Source organism: Frieseomelitta varia, unplaced genomic scaffold, assembly GCF_011392965.1.
Source record: "Frieseomelitta varia isolate USP_RPSP 00005682 unplaced genomic scaffold, Fvar_1.2 scaffold_249, whole genome shotgun sequence".
Taxonomy (NCBI): Eukaryota; Metazoa; Arthropoda; class Insecta; order Hymenoptera; family Apidae; genus Frieseomelitta; species Frieseomelitta varia.
Window position 1 is genome coordinate 397,304 of NW_025109978.1, and position 16,538 is coordinate 413,841.

The window sequence follows — 16,538 nt, forward strand, 5'->3', positions numbered from 1 at the left end:
AAGCACATAACAATTTATACGGATATGTTTCCAGGTTTATTTGTTACATATTAGAAAATTATATTCGAATGATCTTTTGCTCAGTTTTCACGAATGTTTCAAAAATTTGATAATAAAATTGTTCATTTGTGATGTGAGATATTTTCATTTGTCACAATTATACAAACAAAAAAGACCGTATAATATTATAAACATTAAGTCATTTATTTGCAATTGTTATAAATAAATATTTTATCATGATGATACGAGGTATAATTAAAATTTGATTTGAATGGAAATTAAACTTTATTTTTGTAAAATAAAATTGAAGTATCTAATAATATTTTAATTTTATAATTTTTGTAGAAATACTATGCAAAATATAGTTTCATTAATCAAAACGACTAAAAATATATATAAAAATTGTTAGCACAATTCGTTCAAATGAAAAACTAAATATTTCTGATTATTACACATAAAAAAGATTTAATAACACAGTCGTTTACGTAAATTTATTTCGAAAGATATGTTGAAAAAATGTGCAGTATCCTGTAAAAATATTCATAACATAAATTATACAATTAATTATCTGGAAACATATTAAAAATATAATGGAAATATATTACAATGACAAATTAATGAAATCTGTATCTGATCAATAATGTTTGATACAAAAGATACAAAGAACTGATTGGAAAACTTACTATTTTATATATTACGTTAAATCGAAAAATAATTTTGTAATATATCACAAAATTGAGATAAGATAGAAAAATTATCATAATTTTAATAAAGATTTTATAATTGTATCTCTTAAATTATTTCAAGATTTTACTTTCATAATTCCTATTATTAAATACTGGGCGGTTTATATTATTTATTACCAAGAGACAGACAATCTCACAGCACTAACGAACATTTATTATATAAAATGAAAATTGTTCAGTCCCAATTGATAATTTGTTTTCTTCTTATTTTTGAATATTTTAATATAACTTAAATAGACAAAGATACCTTATTTACCTACATTTGGAAAATAAATCGCATTTGATACATATATGTGATATAATATATGCATCTTTTTCTTTATAGAACACAAACATACTAAAATTTTTTTGTCCATTTAGATCTTGAATGTATAACTGAATTTCTGTCTTGTTATCCTAAAGAATCACACAGTTACACATAAACTTAGTCCTGTATTGTATGCTTCTATGATAAAAGCACCATTTAAAACACGTAAAGTTAGTTACTTTTCGTTTGCAGTTGTACAATAGTTTGTAGATCAAGAATCGTCTTTTCCAACATCTCAAACCAAGAAACATTAGTCAATGAACATCGCAACTGGTTCGTACAGTTGTTGGTTGTTACGGTGTCAATTAAACCTGGGGATATCGTACTGATGTTTGTAGGAATATTTTCTGCTTGAATATTATTTCTTGATATGGTTTTATCACCTCCAGAATCAGAGGAAGTCATATCATTTACTTCTACTTTGTCTTTTTCTTCGATGTTTATGTTAGAAACGTTTTTCTGCTTATTAAGTTCTTTGATTGGTAGATGCAATTCTTTGTCAGTGGTTTCACTGTTTTCATTCATCATAAACTTACGCTTTTTTGTAGGAGCTTCTATTTCCTGTTGATTAGATTCTTTCACTTTAATGGCTCTAGTTCGAGACAACAGCGTTTCTAATGCCGGTAACAAGCTACTTGGTGGTTTCAGTCTTGTACTGCTATTATAGACAAGAGCCAAGGCTCTTAAATCACCTGTTAATCTATGTGCAGATGCTTGAATGTCTACTGCTTCCACCATTGCCACCATAGAACTAACTAAATTGTCAATAAGTAAGCAAGTTTGTTCGGTTAGTACATGATTAGCAAGTTTTGGGAAAAAAGTCTTGAGAAAAGCATGAATTGCCGGTATTCCTAAAGACGATCTTTCATCTAGTAGTACAGCATCTACATAATCCACTGTGTAGGAAGAACAAAGAAGAGATGCAATATGTTTCCTGTCTATGTGTGTAGCAGCATGAACATCTAACCATAATCTAGGAAATAAGGCTAAGTGCAATGGTACACCTGTAATTAAATAAAATTGTTATTAATTGTATCGATTTTATGAATTTTCACAATAAATGATAATTACCTTCAAATCCTAACATAGCACTCAGACTAACCAATGTCTCTGTCATGCAGTCATTATTTATTGCCAATCTGCACATTACATCGATAAGTTCATGATATGGTAAATAAAATTCAAGTAAAGCGTTGTCATATTCTGGATCTACTCCTTTCGATGCCTCCAGCTGAGAATGTGGTACAGCCATCTGCACCATTGGTCTAGCAGGTCGAGTAGGCATTTTCCCTGGAGGAGTAGACCTTCTTGGAAGATATGGGCCAGGTGGAACAGCAGCATGAGATTCTTGAAGAGCTGCATGGCAGTGTGATAGCAATGGTGCTAAAATTGAGATCGCTTCAGCAGGAACAAGCATCACAAGTTCTTTTAAAAGATCTATAGCAAGATTCCTCATATCTGGAGGATTATATGTATTTAACAATGTTGCTAATTTTCGCAGAATATCTGGCCATTCTTTACAATTCGCTAATATATTTCTTGCATCAGGCCCGTCTCTAGCGGTTCTAATACATCGCACAAGTTCGACAATAATAGCTATTAGTTCAGCTAAGTCACCAGCAACGTGACATGCTGTTGCTTCGTGATACATAATATGCAACATATGAAATGCTTCCAAAGCCATACTCACTCCTCCGTTATATACAACGTAAAGCCGATCATCGTCTGATTCGATCAAGATGCTGCAAAATATTGGTTTTATCAATTTGTTTTTCAAACTCAAGATAAAAAGAAATGTTATTTCAAATATTTTACCGAAATGCAGAAATAAGTGTAGCCCAACATGATCGTCCGTCTAATCCTTGTAAGTAAGAAGATAAGGTTCCTCTCCTAAAAGATGCAATTTCTGCTTCTTCTTGTTCAGTTTGTTCAGGATGTCTTGCAACTAACAGTTGCATTAATTTAAACAGTTCGTCCACAGCCTATAAAGAAAGATATTTTATGTTTTAGATATAAGTTCTATAAGTAAAAGTAGATTTCAAATCAATAAAAATCTTACAGTTGAATATTGAGTAGGATGAGGTGTTATGTTTTTGAATGCCCATTGAATATTTTGATGTGCAGCTAGTTGTCTTGTAAAAGTGCGTGATTGTTGACAGCATAATCGTAATAAACCATAGTAAGCAGGCAACATTACTCTATTAAATAATACCACATCCTGATCCTCATGATCAGCACTAAAAGATATATAAAACTTCAAATTTTGTAATCACATGTACTTGTATAAAAAAAAAAAGAATTATACGTACAGTATATAATTAAATGCAATATTTTTAGTTATATGAGGATTGTGAAGTATAAGAGCAACATTTTCCGGACAATCAGAACAAACATGATACCAAAATAGTAGTACAGCTTGTTTATTATGATGTACTGGAATGCTAGGCTCAGATAGTTTTGGATGGAAAAGTGTCCATAAATCATTCAAATATTGTCCAAACTGAAAATAAATATAATAAAATATAATATAAATTGAAAATAAATATATAATAAAATAATTATAGCAAAAGATCTAATATTATGCAATGCTTACCATTAATTTTTCTGTCTTAGAAATGACACAATAAGTAAGTAATGCAAAATAGGCAGTGAGTTTCATTGTACCATGAGTCTGTATATCAATATAATGTCTCGCAGGTTGTAATAATCGTAGAAGTGCCGTATATATTTTGTGTAAAACTAAAGTAGCTTCTGGAGATAATTGTAGTTCCCTAGATGTATTGCATCCTAAACCTAATCTATGAGCACTGCGATAACCTTGTCTGAAATGAGTCGATGGTACTAATGATACGAGAAGAAAAGCAGCAGCAGAGCGAACTCTTTGATTTGAATGTTCTAATAAGAAATGTTGTAACCACGTGTCTAATCCTTGTAATACCCAAGCATGTGCAAGTTTACTTCTTGTAACGGCTAAAGCTAACCATTCTAATGCTCCATGTGGAGCAACTCTTGCAGCTTCCCAGACTCTGCCTAAAATTAACTGCGTCATACAAGGCAATCCACTTAATCCTGAACTCTCGGTTAACAGTGTTAAAAGTTTGAAAAATGGTTGGCAGACATCTGTATGTTTTGTTATCGCTTGAAATATCATTGTCACAATATGTATTGCTAGTCGGTCATTCCAACGACATAAAGACTGAATCAAGTTTCGCGTCTGGTTAAGATTGATGACATCTCGCGTTTGCTGATACAAAAAAGGAAATCCTTTACCTCCTGCTACAGCACTAAGATCTGCTGGAGACAATGCTAGCCTAAAATATGAAAATACAATATGTAAACATATAATAAAATTTTCATATTAAATAAAAATAATAAACTATTCAACTACCTGTGATCAGGTCCTCTACTACGTTCAACCAAAGTTGCTATTAAAGTGATCATTTTATCCAAAGAAGCAGGTCTTAATTTTTCTGTTGGCATAGCAACAACTTCTTCTTCCTCTTCTTCTTCACTGACTGCATCAACGAATTCATGTGTCTTATGTCCAAGATAAAAATTGATCATAGTTGATATAGCTTGTACTCTTATTAGAAATAGCGTTTCTTCTTCACCCATTTTACTAAATTCATATAAAAAACTGAAATATTCAGTAAGATGTTTCAAATGTTGTTTCGCATGTTCCATAAGAGACAAAAGCATTCTCACAAATCTTGTCACGCATGATCGCGTACCGACAGTATTTATGTCATTTTCTTCATCACAAAGAAGGTATAAAGGTGCTTGAGTAGCGCGCAAACGTTGTATCACATGAATACATAGCCTTTGGAACATTTGTCTTACCATTTGATTAGGGCACTTGACTAGAATTTGGATTGGCCACCATGAATCTCCAGCCATTTTTTCAAGAAATCTGGCGCATGCACCAGCTGATCCGTTGAACTGTTTTGTCAGCAGTTCTACCCATTGTACCATTGTTGGTTTTTCCTTGGCATGAATGAAAGTTTCCATAAAAAATGATGTTGAAAGGTCTGCTGACATTTCTGTTATATCGGATTGTATGGAAAGTAACGTTTGTGGTATGTAGCCGCAGATCTGCCACATAAATGTAAAATATGTATGTTCAAATATATTTTTGTCTTGTAAAAAGTGCATGTTATCCTGCCATATCCAATCTTCAAGTTCTTTATTTAATTCCAATGGCGGTAATTTATTAGTATTTTTATGAATCAATGAAGAGGATTGTCGTCCGTTAGGACTAGAAACAGTGGCTTCTTCCTCCTTTGCTTGATCACCAGGATCAGCGCACCATTCGTAAAATAGCATATATGCTGAATTTGTTTTTTCAAAACTGAAATCCATAAATTTATCTGTAACGGAATCATAGGTTTTACTTGTCATTTCTCCACCAAAACACTCCGCTGCTATTTGATTTGGATCAAATGGTTTAACTTCTGCATCATTGAATAAAAACCATTTATCTTTATTAGGGGACGTACGATCTCTAATAAAACTATAATAATGTCCACCATCAGCAGTGCCAGTATGAACTGTTACGCCTATTAAATCATACTGATAATGTTCCATTTCTGTATCATCATTGCTTAATCCTGATTGACAATCATTTTCAGATTTTCTCTTTTCAGAAGCTTTCTTTTCTTCCTGATAATGTTGTGGCATCAGTTTTTTCTCAACATATCCAGACATATCTAATCTTAATGGAAAACTAAAATGTGTGTTTACTTTTTCTTTCGACATAGTTCCCATATTAAATGTATATCTCATTGTATTGAAACATAATATATGTGGTAACTTCTTAAAACATGCTCTTTTTTCTGCCCTTGCTTTTTTACCACATTGTGAACATGTATACATATTATCTCCTTCCAAAGTATCTTTAACTGTAACTTCATCTAAACTTTCGTAAAGATTCCTCATATCTGCTACCTGGCAACGTACAGTATAAAATTCTTCAAGAGTTCTACTTACATGTTCACAATCTAATGATACAACATTATTAGATATCACGCCACAGAATAATGTTTTCACCAAATTTTTTAAATCTGATGTCATCTCTTCTAATTTAGATACAAGATCTATAAAAAATTCAGCCATGTCTTTTTGTTCTCCAGTATTTAAAGGCTCATGATTCATGGTATATACACGACAAAAACTTCGCGGATTATACGCTTTCCTTTCCGATTCTAAAAGATAGGCGAACATTCTTTGTAGCTCCCTTAATGTGAGTTGATGTTTATTTGCTCTATTACAATCAGCTCCTAATATAGAAACACGTGCTTGTGGCATCATATATAGGTGTTGCATACAACTAGCCATATAACAAGTGGCACCTAAGTTTGTTAGACCTACATATCCACAATCAGAACGTCCATCTTCATGCGGCCAATAATCCCATGGATATGGAGAATGAGGGCCAGGCTTATGTTGAGCTAACAATTTTTCATGAAGAATTCTGTAATTATCAGGAGCAGATTTTACAAGTTCAACTAAAAGATCAAAAGCTGCTGATCTGGAAACCTGACTTTTACATTTTGGAACATGTTTCGATCGAGGATTAGGTAATGCAAATAGAAAATCAAATACTTCATGTAATAAATTCTGTCCAATTTTGCCTTGTTTGCAAGGTGGATTATGTGTCATAATATTACAAGTAAGATTCAGTAATCCAACTAAACCATCATCTTCCACTGTATTGTGACGCATTTCAAGATGATCTCTATTTAAAACCGAATCAATTACCCTTATTGCTAAAGTTTCGAGATCTATCGTTAAATTGGAATCATCCGATCCTTCTTTGATAGCTTCTTCTGGAAGGGAATCAACTAATCTGCAAACAAGCCAAAAATAATCCCTGCAAGCAGGTCCATATGGTTCTTTTCCATCATCAAGCATGGGATGTAAATGCAACGGTAAATCTGGTTTTCGATGAGAAGGTTGCATCGCCTCAGCAATTATCAGATGTTCCAATAATGTATTTAACATTGAAACAATCAAACTGTGATTACTAGAATTTTCATCTTCAGATCCTGTAGTTCCCAGACATAATCTATATAATGCTGTACAAACTTCTCTTCTTACTGCTGGTTCAGGATCTTCCAATACTAATCTTCTTAGCCAAGTTTTCCCAAATGGTTCTGACGATGAAAAAAGATACTGCTTCACTGTTTCATTACTATGTACCCAACAAACTAATAAAGCCATAGTATAATGTATAACTTGTGATCTTCCAAAAAGTCCTGTCTTGTAATGATTTGGATCTCTGGGTAAAGATGCTTCATTTAATATACTCGTTATTCGAGACATAACAGCTTCAACATTCATCATTGAAAGCATCACCTCGCTCAATTTAGGTACAAGCAACTTGTCTGCTTTACTTCGTTTCTTTTCTTCTTTAACAACGCCCAAATAACATAGTTGTTTTAGTAAGCTAGCGAGACAGTCCTGCTGCCACTCGCTACCATCACCTTGTTCCAAGCATCCAGACATAAAAATATCAAATAAATGACGCAAACCTCCATGTTGAATGAACAATGTTGACCATGCAACATCTTTCTCTTTGTCTTCATGATTATCGTCTGTATCGCCGTCACCTTCATTACCAGACGCACTAGATGTGCAATTCACAACAGAAGGTTGATTTGTTGTACTATGTCTACTTAATGATTCTACTATATATAAAGAGTACATCAACTTTTGTGGACTAGCAGGATCTAATAGTTCCGGCAAAGTTGTTTCTCCTAGTTTTTGAAATCCTCTCAATAAAGTTGGACTAGTTGGTAGTAATGTTAATGTATCCCAAACTCTTCTTGAAAGTACCTGGGCTTTCGTATGAGGAATTTCTTGGCCGCCTTTGACAACAGTTTTCATAGCGCTTAAAGTTCTCATTAGTGTGAATAGTTGTTCAAAATACTGTGGACGTAATAATAATAACGTCGGCAAAGATTCTCGAGGAGGTGGAGGTAAAAGAGAGGGTGAATCCACATCTCGTTTGTTACATCTACCACTACCATTACCTCGACCAGCGCCGGGAGAAATGAACACTAATTGGCCATCTTTAAACCCCATTTCTTGCAATGTTTTTTCGTCAAAATCAATAGTTAATTCCTGGCCTTGTGTAATCATTCTAATTGGCCCATCAGTAAGCAAAGAACCTAACACTGAACCATTGCTTTGATTCGAATTTGTAGTGGATGTCGATTTCTCTTGATTATTTTGCGTATCATCCCACCACTTGGCAACTTCGGCTCTCAAATCAGCTACATAATCAGTGCTAAGAAGAGTGAAACTTGTTTTTTCAGGGATTCCTGCAGGTTGCACAAATATTCTTAGCTGCTGCCCTTTCTCCGAAATATTCATAGCGACATGACTACCAGCACCTCGACCTTCCAGTATCCAGCGACGTAAATGATATGCGTACCGTTTTCGGAACGCTTCTAAATGTGTCCTTAATAGTAACAAAGCTCTTTGTATACAACGTAAACTAGCTTCTTCATTCGTTTCCAAATCGGCACTAGCTGCAGCAAGATGGGTCATACATTGTGAAACAAATTCTGCTTCTTGAGTTAATTGTCTAGACATGTAATATCCGTTTAGATATTGTATAGCCGCCATACTAACATCTGTACTTTTAGCTTTTAATGCAATTCTCCATAAGAAATCCATACCAACTGAATCCACGTCTCTTAAGGGTCTATCTAAGTGTGCGGCAGCTAAACGGGCTAAGTTACACAATTGTTGGAAAAGACTGAGGCCTGTCATACTGATAGTTTCAGGTGGTAAGCTTGGTAATTTACGCATACACAAGTGTTTAAGTGTATCCATTCCAAGTGCATGTTGTTCCGTTGATTTTGCTTGACTAAGCAACCAACTAAAAAGTTCATCAGCGCACGTTGTATCTTGTGACAAACACTGCCACAGTATGTCCACCTGTTCGAGACTTAAACGAAAACAATCAGGTGAACCTAAAGGTGAAAAAATAGAAGATAAAAATTGTAGTCTAACTTGTATTTCCGTTTGATGGGAATACAAGCTATTTTTTGGCCCTGTACTAGTATATGTTTTCAAGTTATTAAAGAAATGTCTCATCATTCCACGTTCACGATCGGCCCACGTCGTTATTGTGTGTGCATCCATTGCACCAAATTGCTGAAAACTGGCAAGTAATTTAGGTAATAATCTTAAAGATACTACCACAGAACGATTGGTTGCAAGATTTTCTAGGCAACCTTCTATGAATTTCATAGGTATTAATCGGTCAACATTGAAGCAAAGAAGATTGCACAAAGCTTTTTCAGCTTCCAAAGCTAAACCTTCTCCTAATTGCCCAATTTTATCATCTTGCAAAAGATCCCATAATAATGTATTTCCTGGTTTACATACAGTGTCCAAGTTGAATTGAGAATTAACACGTGTTACAGTTTGGCGGATACTTCTCACTTGTGGAGGACGACAAACAGATCGTCTAATTGTCATTGTTGGATGAGAATGATGAGGATGATAAGCTTGCATTTGTATAGCTGTTAAATGACGCGCAGCTAATTGAGCTAATTCCTCTTCGCATCCGCTTTCTTCTCCATCAAAATCTGCCATATTTTTTTCACTTTTATTAGATATTCTGCTACTATAGGATCCTTCTTCATCCGAAAGCATTTCATCTAATCCTGAAGGTAAAAACGTAGGTCCTGTTGCATGTACTAAACCAGCAAGTTCTGATATAACAGCACCAGGCCCATCTGCTGCTGCAAGAACACCAGCTACATCACTATCATCTTCATCATGTGAAGTATCTGCAGAGTCAGGAGCTCGATCTACATTATGTCCTACTAATGACATATATTTATTTTTGTTAGCTCTTCTCAAGAGTGCCGCTGTTGTTGGAACTTGTTGATCACTTGGATCTAAAGCCATTGCTTGTTGTTTTACACGATCTAATGCATCAACACCTTTTGGATCATCCATAGAAACTAATCCACCAGTATCCAAAGTACTGTTTAAAACATCCTCTGGCCTATATTTTATATCTAACATTAAATCTTTAGTTTTCATATTATTTTCTTCATTTACGATGCCTTCTAATGCCTTATCTGTAGTAACTAATGAACGTTTTTGAGGTTTTTTCCGTTTTCTTAACACTTTTCTCTTCCTTTTTTCTAGTGCAATTGTTTCTTCGGTATTAGACTTTTCAGTATCAGCCTCTGCATCTGATCCACTCTGTTTTTCTTTTAGATCATCTTGCATACTACATGCAGAATCTTTTGTTGATTCAGTAAAACATTCAGATTTTTCTATTGCATGATCTTCTCCTTCATTCGAACTTGTTTGTACAACTGCTGTACCCACATTTTTTGTTTTAAATGGACCTTAAATATTTATATTTTAAATCATTTATATATATATATATATACATGCGCGCGCGCGCACACACACACACACACATACATTTAAAGATAAATGTTTCATATTTAAAGATAAAAATACTAATTATACATATACCTTCTCCATCGCTACTATCGCCTCTTGCTTGTTTTCGTGGTGAAGGCCCTTCAGATGGAGCACTGGCTTCTTCTTCATCTTCATCTGGACTACTTCCATCTATACCACTAGGATCACTAGTACTACTTCCACCAATACCACTAGTACCTCTTAAAATTTCTCTGTTTTTTATAGATAAACTTCTTGGATAACCTGAACCACCTGCTGTCCAAATAAATTTTATCAAAGCAGATGCCAGGAATAAACTTTGTTCTGTGTGGTCCTTTGGCTCCAATTTTCCTAACAAAGAGTATAAATGTAAAACTGGAGTTGGAGCCAAATGTTTTACTAAGGGTGCCAATAAATCATATACTGGCCGACCACAATGTTTCAATTGTGCAGCTTGCCACATAGTATCCATATCAGAACATGTGATTCTACCTTCCATAGCTAAGAAACTTAGTACAATATGACTTTGTTTAATAACCTCTACATGCAAATTTGGTCCAAATATATGAGCTATTATATTATTTTCTGTTAACCATGCAGCCAATGCATGGCCTACTTGTTCCACTTCAGCGACAGTTTCACTATTGCAAAGTTCATTGAATGCAGTAATATGAGCATTTATTTGAGCTATTCCTGCTAGTCTCATAGTTAAAGTTGTACTAGTAAAATATTTAAATGCTAAATCCAATCCATCACGATCAAAACTTGGTAAAACAGCATCGATAGGATCCTTTACAGCACTCCACATGAAATCTAAATATAAAGAGTTTTATAAATATAAAAATAGAAAATATATCATAAATCATTATAATCTTATTTATTTCAAAATTTACCTGCCATCGTTCTAACTGCTGGTGTGCGTAATTCTTTATCTGCTAAGCGACACATATATTTCATAACACGACTGCGTAATGGTATAAAGAGCTGAATAACGCTACCATAATTTAACCAAAGTTTTAAATTACAAATCACTACAACCATCGAATGTGCAAGACTAACAGGTAATGTATTTTCCATATCAAAACAAGCAGACATTAAATTGAAACCACCTTGATGACAAAATATGGACACTGCTCTAATTAAAGGAGCTGGCACTTCTGGATCATGAGGCTCACAATATCCTCCTTCATCCTTTAAAACAACAAAAAATAATGTATAAATATGTACATAGAAAATTACCTTTTACAGTGACATATTACTTTTATTGGAGCTAATGGATTAATTGCACCACCATGTTTCATTGCAATATAGAGAGGAAAATTTAATAAAAATATTTTTGAAAGAAGATGAAATAATTTTTCTCTATCTTGTTGAGACCAGTTGTGTTTCATTTGTATCTCTATTTGTGCAAAATCTGAGTTTTCTGCTTTATTTTCATCTGTTTTTCCTTCTTCTTTTTCGTCTTTGGATGGTACTTTTCCAATACTTGTTTGCTGACCATTTTGTTGTATAATTTGTAATTGTTGTAATGTACATAATACAACACTCTGTGTTAACCTTATAAATCGATCAAAATTTTTTATTTCTCGATAACAGCACATGCATTGTCTATAAAAATGAAAGACAACAAATTATATTAAAATACAAGTTAAAATATAGTCTTAATATAATAAATGTTTAATATTATATTAATTCAAATGTTTGATTTACATGTAATAAGAAGCAAAAATGAAATCAAACCTTTGTACCCATTGATTAACATAATGTAACATAGTGTCCACATCCGAAATACAAAGTGTTGCCAATCCATCTTGTTCCTTCGATGATCTTTCATCATCTAGATATAAATTATAGAAAAAAAACAAACAATATGAAAATTTAAATAAATTTACTATAGCATACACAAGTAAAATCAAACTATAAAAATATTCAAATGTTACTATAATCTCTGTTATATCAAACATTTCATATAGTTCAACATGTCGTACAATTTTAATACTTTAATTACGACTTCTGAAAATATTTCAACACTAAAAAACTTTATTATCTTGTATTGTACATTTGACACTGAAGCATATAGAAGTTAACAAATTTTAAAATCGTACATAAGCAAGTAAGGTTATAAATTATATTGTTACAAAGAGATTTTCATTGTATAATATGGTAAGTATAATTATGAATCCCAAAGATTTTTACAACAAATTGTTGCTACATTATTTATACTAAAACATCAGTTAGCAATGCGGAGTAAAAATTTGCAAACATGCAACACAGTGCGCTAGGTTAACATGAAAGGTATTGTACATATTTTACTTACAGGAGAGCAGAAGATCGTGAAAGTCAACACATACATCACACATGATTTTTTTTCTTTAGCCTCAGAAAAGGCTTTTAATCACGTTAAGTTCATCACTCAACTTTACCACCATCCATCGCAAACGTTGGTAATATTAAACATTTGTATTCTTGATTATCCTCAACACTTGATTAATTCGTTAGTCACCATATTGCTTTCTTACACAGCTGCGTTCACTTGCCGCTTACTTCAGATGAGCAACAATAAATACGTTCCTATGTTTTTTTTTCAAATCTTCTATATCTATAGGCAATAATATGATAATGAAAAACTATTTCGCTCTATCGCTAAAGTTCACAAATACTTTTGCGCAGATAATTTCTAAAAAGTTCTAACTTTCTACTTATCAATATGAATGTCATTATGACAGAAGACAGCTGATCGCCGCCATATTTTATTGAAATAATGTGATATTTAAAATGATCGCATCAGTACTTTTAAACATTAATAAGACACATCAATTAAAAAGTTTTTTTTTTATTTGCAAGAACGATATATAAAATGAAATTTTAAATCTTATCTCATTTCTCATTTATTTATGTACTTGATTTATAAGTTTTATTATTTAAAAATTTAAATTTATGTTTAATTTATTTAATATTAATAAATTATGCTGTTACTAAACATGTAAATCTTATTAAAAAATTATGTTTAACGATTTACTCGTAATATGCCCATTTTATTAAATACACGATTAATAAAATAATGTTAAATAATAAATATCATCTTACATATTACGGATCTGGTAATGACGAATGAGTCTTATAAAAACAATTTATAAAACAATATTAAGTTGTTTAAAATAAAAGAAGTAATATTACTTTTATGTTGTTTACAGATAATTAAATTCATTTTATAACGTTAGAAAGTAATTAATGTTAAAAAAAATGAATAAAAAATGTAGTTTAGAGAAAGTAGATACATTAATTTTTTTTGGTTTAGCTATAACCTTTGAGACTTTCACTGTAATGTTTTGTTAATTATAAATTGAAAATATCGTTAAATTTTTAACGTAAAAATTTCTACCTGTAATTACGATATAATTTGTTCGTTTATTTTTAGTTTCATTTACTCAGGTATATTTTTTATTGTGCATTTAATTTGTAATATCAGGGAAAAAAGAAATGTTACAAGTTATTTTATTATGTATAATTCTGATGAGAGTAGTAGTAGAATAGCAGTAGAATACAGTGCTGGTAGCGCCAGTTGTTCAGAACTATGATAAACAATCTCGGAAGAAGCATAACATCTTGTGCGATTTTGTAGAATAATAATTTTCACCTGAAGTTATTGACGCGCGAATCGAATTGTAGGGTGTCGACAAGTGCCATACGAACAAGAGTAAATTAGTAAATAATTGAAATGGGTAGCACGGATAAAGCTGTGATCACGGGTTTTATATGCAGACTTTGCAGTAAGATGAATCGTTTCGTGATCCATATATACGGCGAAGAGGGTGAGAGAATGAAACTTGCCGAAAAAATAAATGCTTATCTCCCAATTACGGTAAAGTCATAATCTGCTGCTTTTGTACTTTCTAAAATTAGTCTCTCGCCAACGTTAAATTTTTATGCCTTTCATTATGTATTCTATATACGACTGGTTAAGATTTCATCTTTCCTCGCTTTTCTTGTGCGAACGTTTTAATCGTATCTGACAGTTCTGTCTTAAACGCAACAATAATTTAAAGATTGCAAAATTATTTACAACGTAACGACAAAATTAATTTGTTTCATTACAAATTTTCTTAAATCTTCTTAAATATCAGTATGTATCATAACAATTTACATTAACTGAGAGAAAAATTAAACAACTGTTCAAGAGTCTGGTTCTGCATTTAATCAATGTTTTCAATTTTTTCAAACATATTGTGTAATGTATCATGATGCTAATATTTGTATCTAGTTTTGAAACATAAAAAAAATTTTTTTACCTTTTTGTCATGCAGGTAAACATGAATGATCCATTACCTAAAACCGCATGTCTACATTGTATTGAGCGGCTAGAAGCTCATCATGAATTAATGGAACAATTTTTATTAGCTAAACGAAGGTTAACTACACAGAATAAATCATCAACAGTTGCATCAACCTCTACACAAACTGTTGATACTGCACCAACATCTAGTCCACCTCCATGTTGACATATAGAATTAAAAGCAGATTTTATCGCTCAATATTATTGAACATTTTCTATATCTTATTAGTATTGTTATTTTAGTAATTTATTACTAGAGAAACAAAATTTTTTGTTAAACAAAATCGTATATACATAATTAATTGGTTCAACAATTTATTAAAATTATTTTTGAAAATTTTCTTCTTGAAATATCTTATAGATGTTTTCGATGTAAAAGCTTCATTTTGTATAAACTTTCTCATTTTTTACATCAGTTATTACAGACGTTTTTTATTGATATTATAATATAAAATATATAAATAATTATAATTTGTTTCTATTTCATATCTTCAAAAAAACTGGAACATTTTTCCTTGACTGCTGATGATCAATAATGAAGTTAAAAATATGTTTATATTAGTGATATTTCTGATAAATATTTTTAGGCATATTTAACAATGTTCAGATTATTGAATTAATATTTTATTTTATGTATTCTGTTTTTATTAACAGAAATTTTTAAACATCTTTTAATAATCTAAGATAATATTACTTTTTTAACAGATCTATACTGTTGGTGTACAAAAATAAGTAGATAGATATATCAAAGTAATTTCTTAGAATATTAAATGATGTCATATTAGAGAATTGAATGTAAAAATAAGAAATTTAGTTGATAAAATTTTTACTAGCATTATATATTAGATACGCAAAACCGTCAATATTAATGTACATTAAACTGATCATATTTTCTTTGTTATTGAATATGTCAACTTATATATCTACATATATATATATATATATATATACATATATATGTTTATATATATATATATATATATATAGTACAAAATATAATAACAAGAATATTTGCATAATTATATTATATTAACATATATTATTCCGCAGAGTTTAATCAAATTTGAATGTTTACCTCTAAGTTGCAATATAATAAATAATTTATAAAAAATTTTAAATATATATAATTTTAATTAATTACAGTATTTTATATTTTTAAAAACCAAAAGTCTTTATTAGAATGATATAAGGGCAAATGATATTACTATAATTTATTAAGATAAGATTTATTTCTTAACAATATCAGCTAACACAATTAAATGTTATGTGGAACAATATTATTGGTTGGCGACACAATCCACATTGTGCTTACTATATTTATAATTTCACATGTAGTTCATGATTTACAAAGAGAAAATTTGTTTTTAGAAGACAAGGATGCGTTCGTCACTCAAATATTATTGTAAAACTATAAATTTAACATTATTTAAGAAATATTTACTTTGTTTTACTTTTTTATTTAATGTCATCATTATTGCATAAGAAAAGACAATATAAATTTGTTATACCTGTGATAAATATATATATATATATATATATGTATAAATATATATATATATATATATAATAGTTTATCTATATATGTAGCCAATATTTTCAAATTAATGACTGATAATCTGTATAATAGCGTTTTCTTATAAATATTATTGCCTAAATGTAAGTGCAATAAAAATAATAGTAAATCATGATAAAATAACAAATGCATGTATTTAAG

The 16,538-nt window shown here is 31.2% G+C and overlaps 2 protein-coding genes across 3 annotated transcripts; one reads left to right on the forward strand and one right to left on the reverse strand.

Annotated features, from left to right (window-relative positions):
• Nucleotides 1-765: 765 nt before the first annotated feature.
• On the reverse strand, nt 766-13,225 carry LOC122528370 (ubiquitin carboxyl-terminal hydrolase puf). Its single transcript, XM_043653426.1, has 12 exons — nt 12,809-13,225; nt 12,232-12,328; nt 11,751-12,099; nt 11,385-11,682; nt 10,564-11,304; nt 4,442-10,430; nt 3,647-4,364; nt 3,363-3,553; nt 3,113-3,290; nt 2,869-3,035; nt 2,125-2,795; nt 766-2,057 (listed from the first exon to the last, which is right to left on the reverse strand). Exons 1-12 carry the CDS (start codon nt 12,849-12,851, stop codon nt 1,225-1,227), a joined length of 10,275 nt encoding a protein of 3,424 aa, XP_043509361.1. The 5' UTR covers nt 12,852-13,225; the 3' UTR covers nt 766-1,224.
• Nucleotides 13,226-13,978: 753 nt separating this feature from the next.
• Nucleotides 13,979-15,266, forward strand: LOC122528379. Of its 2 annotated transcripts, XM_043653439.1 has the most exons (3): nt 13,979-14,099; nt 14,161-14,353; nt 14,796-15,266. In XM_043653439.1, the coding sequence occupies exons 2-3, from the start codon at nt 14,210-14,212 to the stop codon at nt 14,988-14,990; spliced, it is 339 nt and encodes a 112-aa protein (XP_043509374.1). In that variant the 5' UTR covers nt 13,979-14,099; nt 14,161-14,209; the 3' UTR covers nt 14,991-15,266. The 2 variants fall into 2 exon arrangements, with proteins under 2 accessions (XP_043509374.1, XP_043509373.1); XM_043653438.1 differs by having other exon boundaries at nt 14,025-14,353; nt 14,796-15,265.
• Nucleotides 15,267-16,538: the final 1,272 nt, after the last annotated feature.

Bases quoted from the DNA above. Each gene is read 5' to 3' on its own strand.
- LOC122528370 (XM_043653426.1), bottom strand. From the start codon at position 12,851: ATGTGTGATGTATGTGTTGACTTTCACGATCTTCTGCTCTCCT. The intron at 12,329-12,808 runs GTAAGTAAAATA...ATTTATATCTAG, and splicing joins TCACGATCTTCTGCTCTCCT to ATGATGAAAGATCATCGAAG. The intron at 2,058-2,124 runs GTAATTATCATT...ATTTAATTACAG, and splicing joins TGCTATGTTAGGATTTGAAG to GTGTACCATTGCACTTAGCC.
- LOC122528379 (XM_043653439.1), top strand. From the start codon at position 14,210: ATGGGTAGCACGGATAAAGCTGTGATCACGGGTTTTATATGCAGACTT. The intron at 14,354-14,795 runs GTAAAGTCATAA...TTTGTCATGCAG, and splicing joins ATGCTTATCTCCCAATTACG to GTAAACATGAATGATCCATT.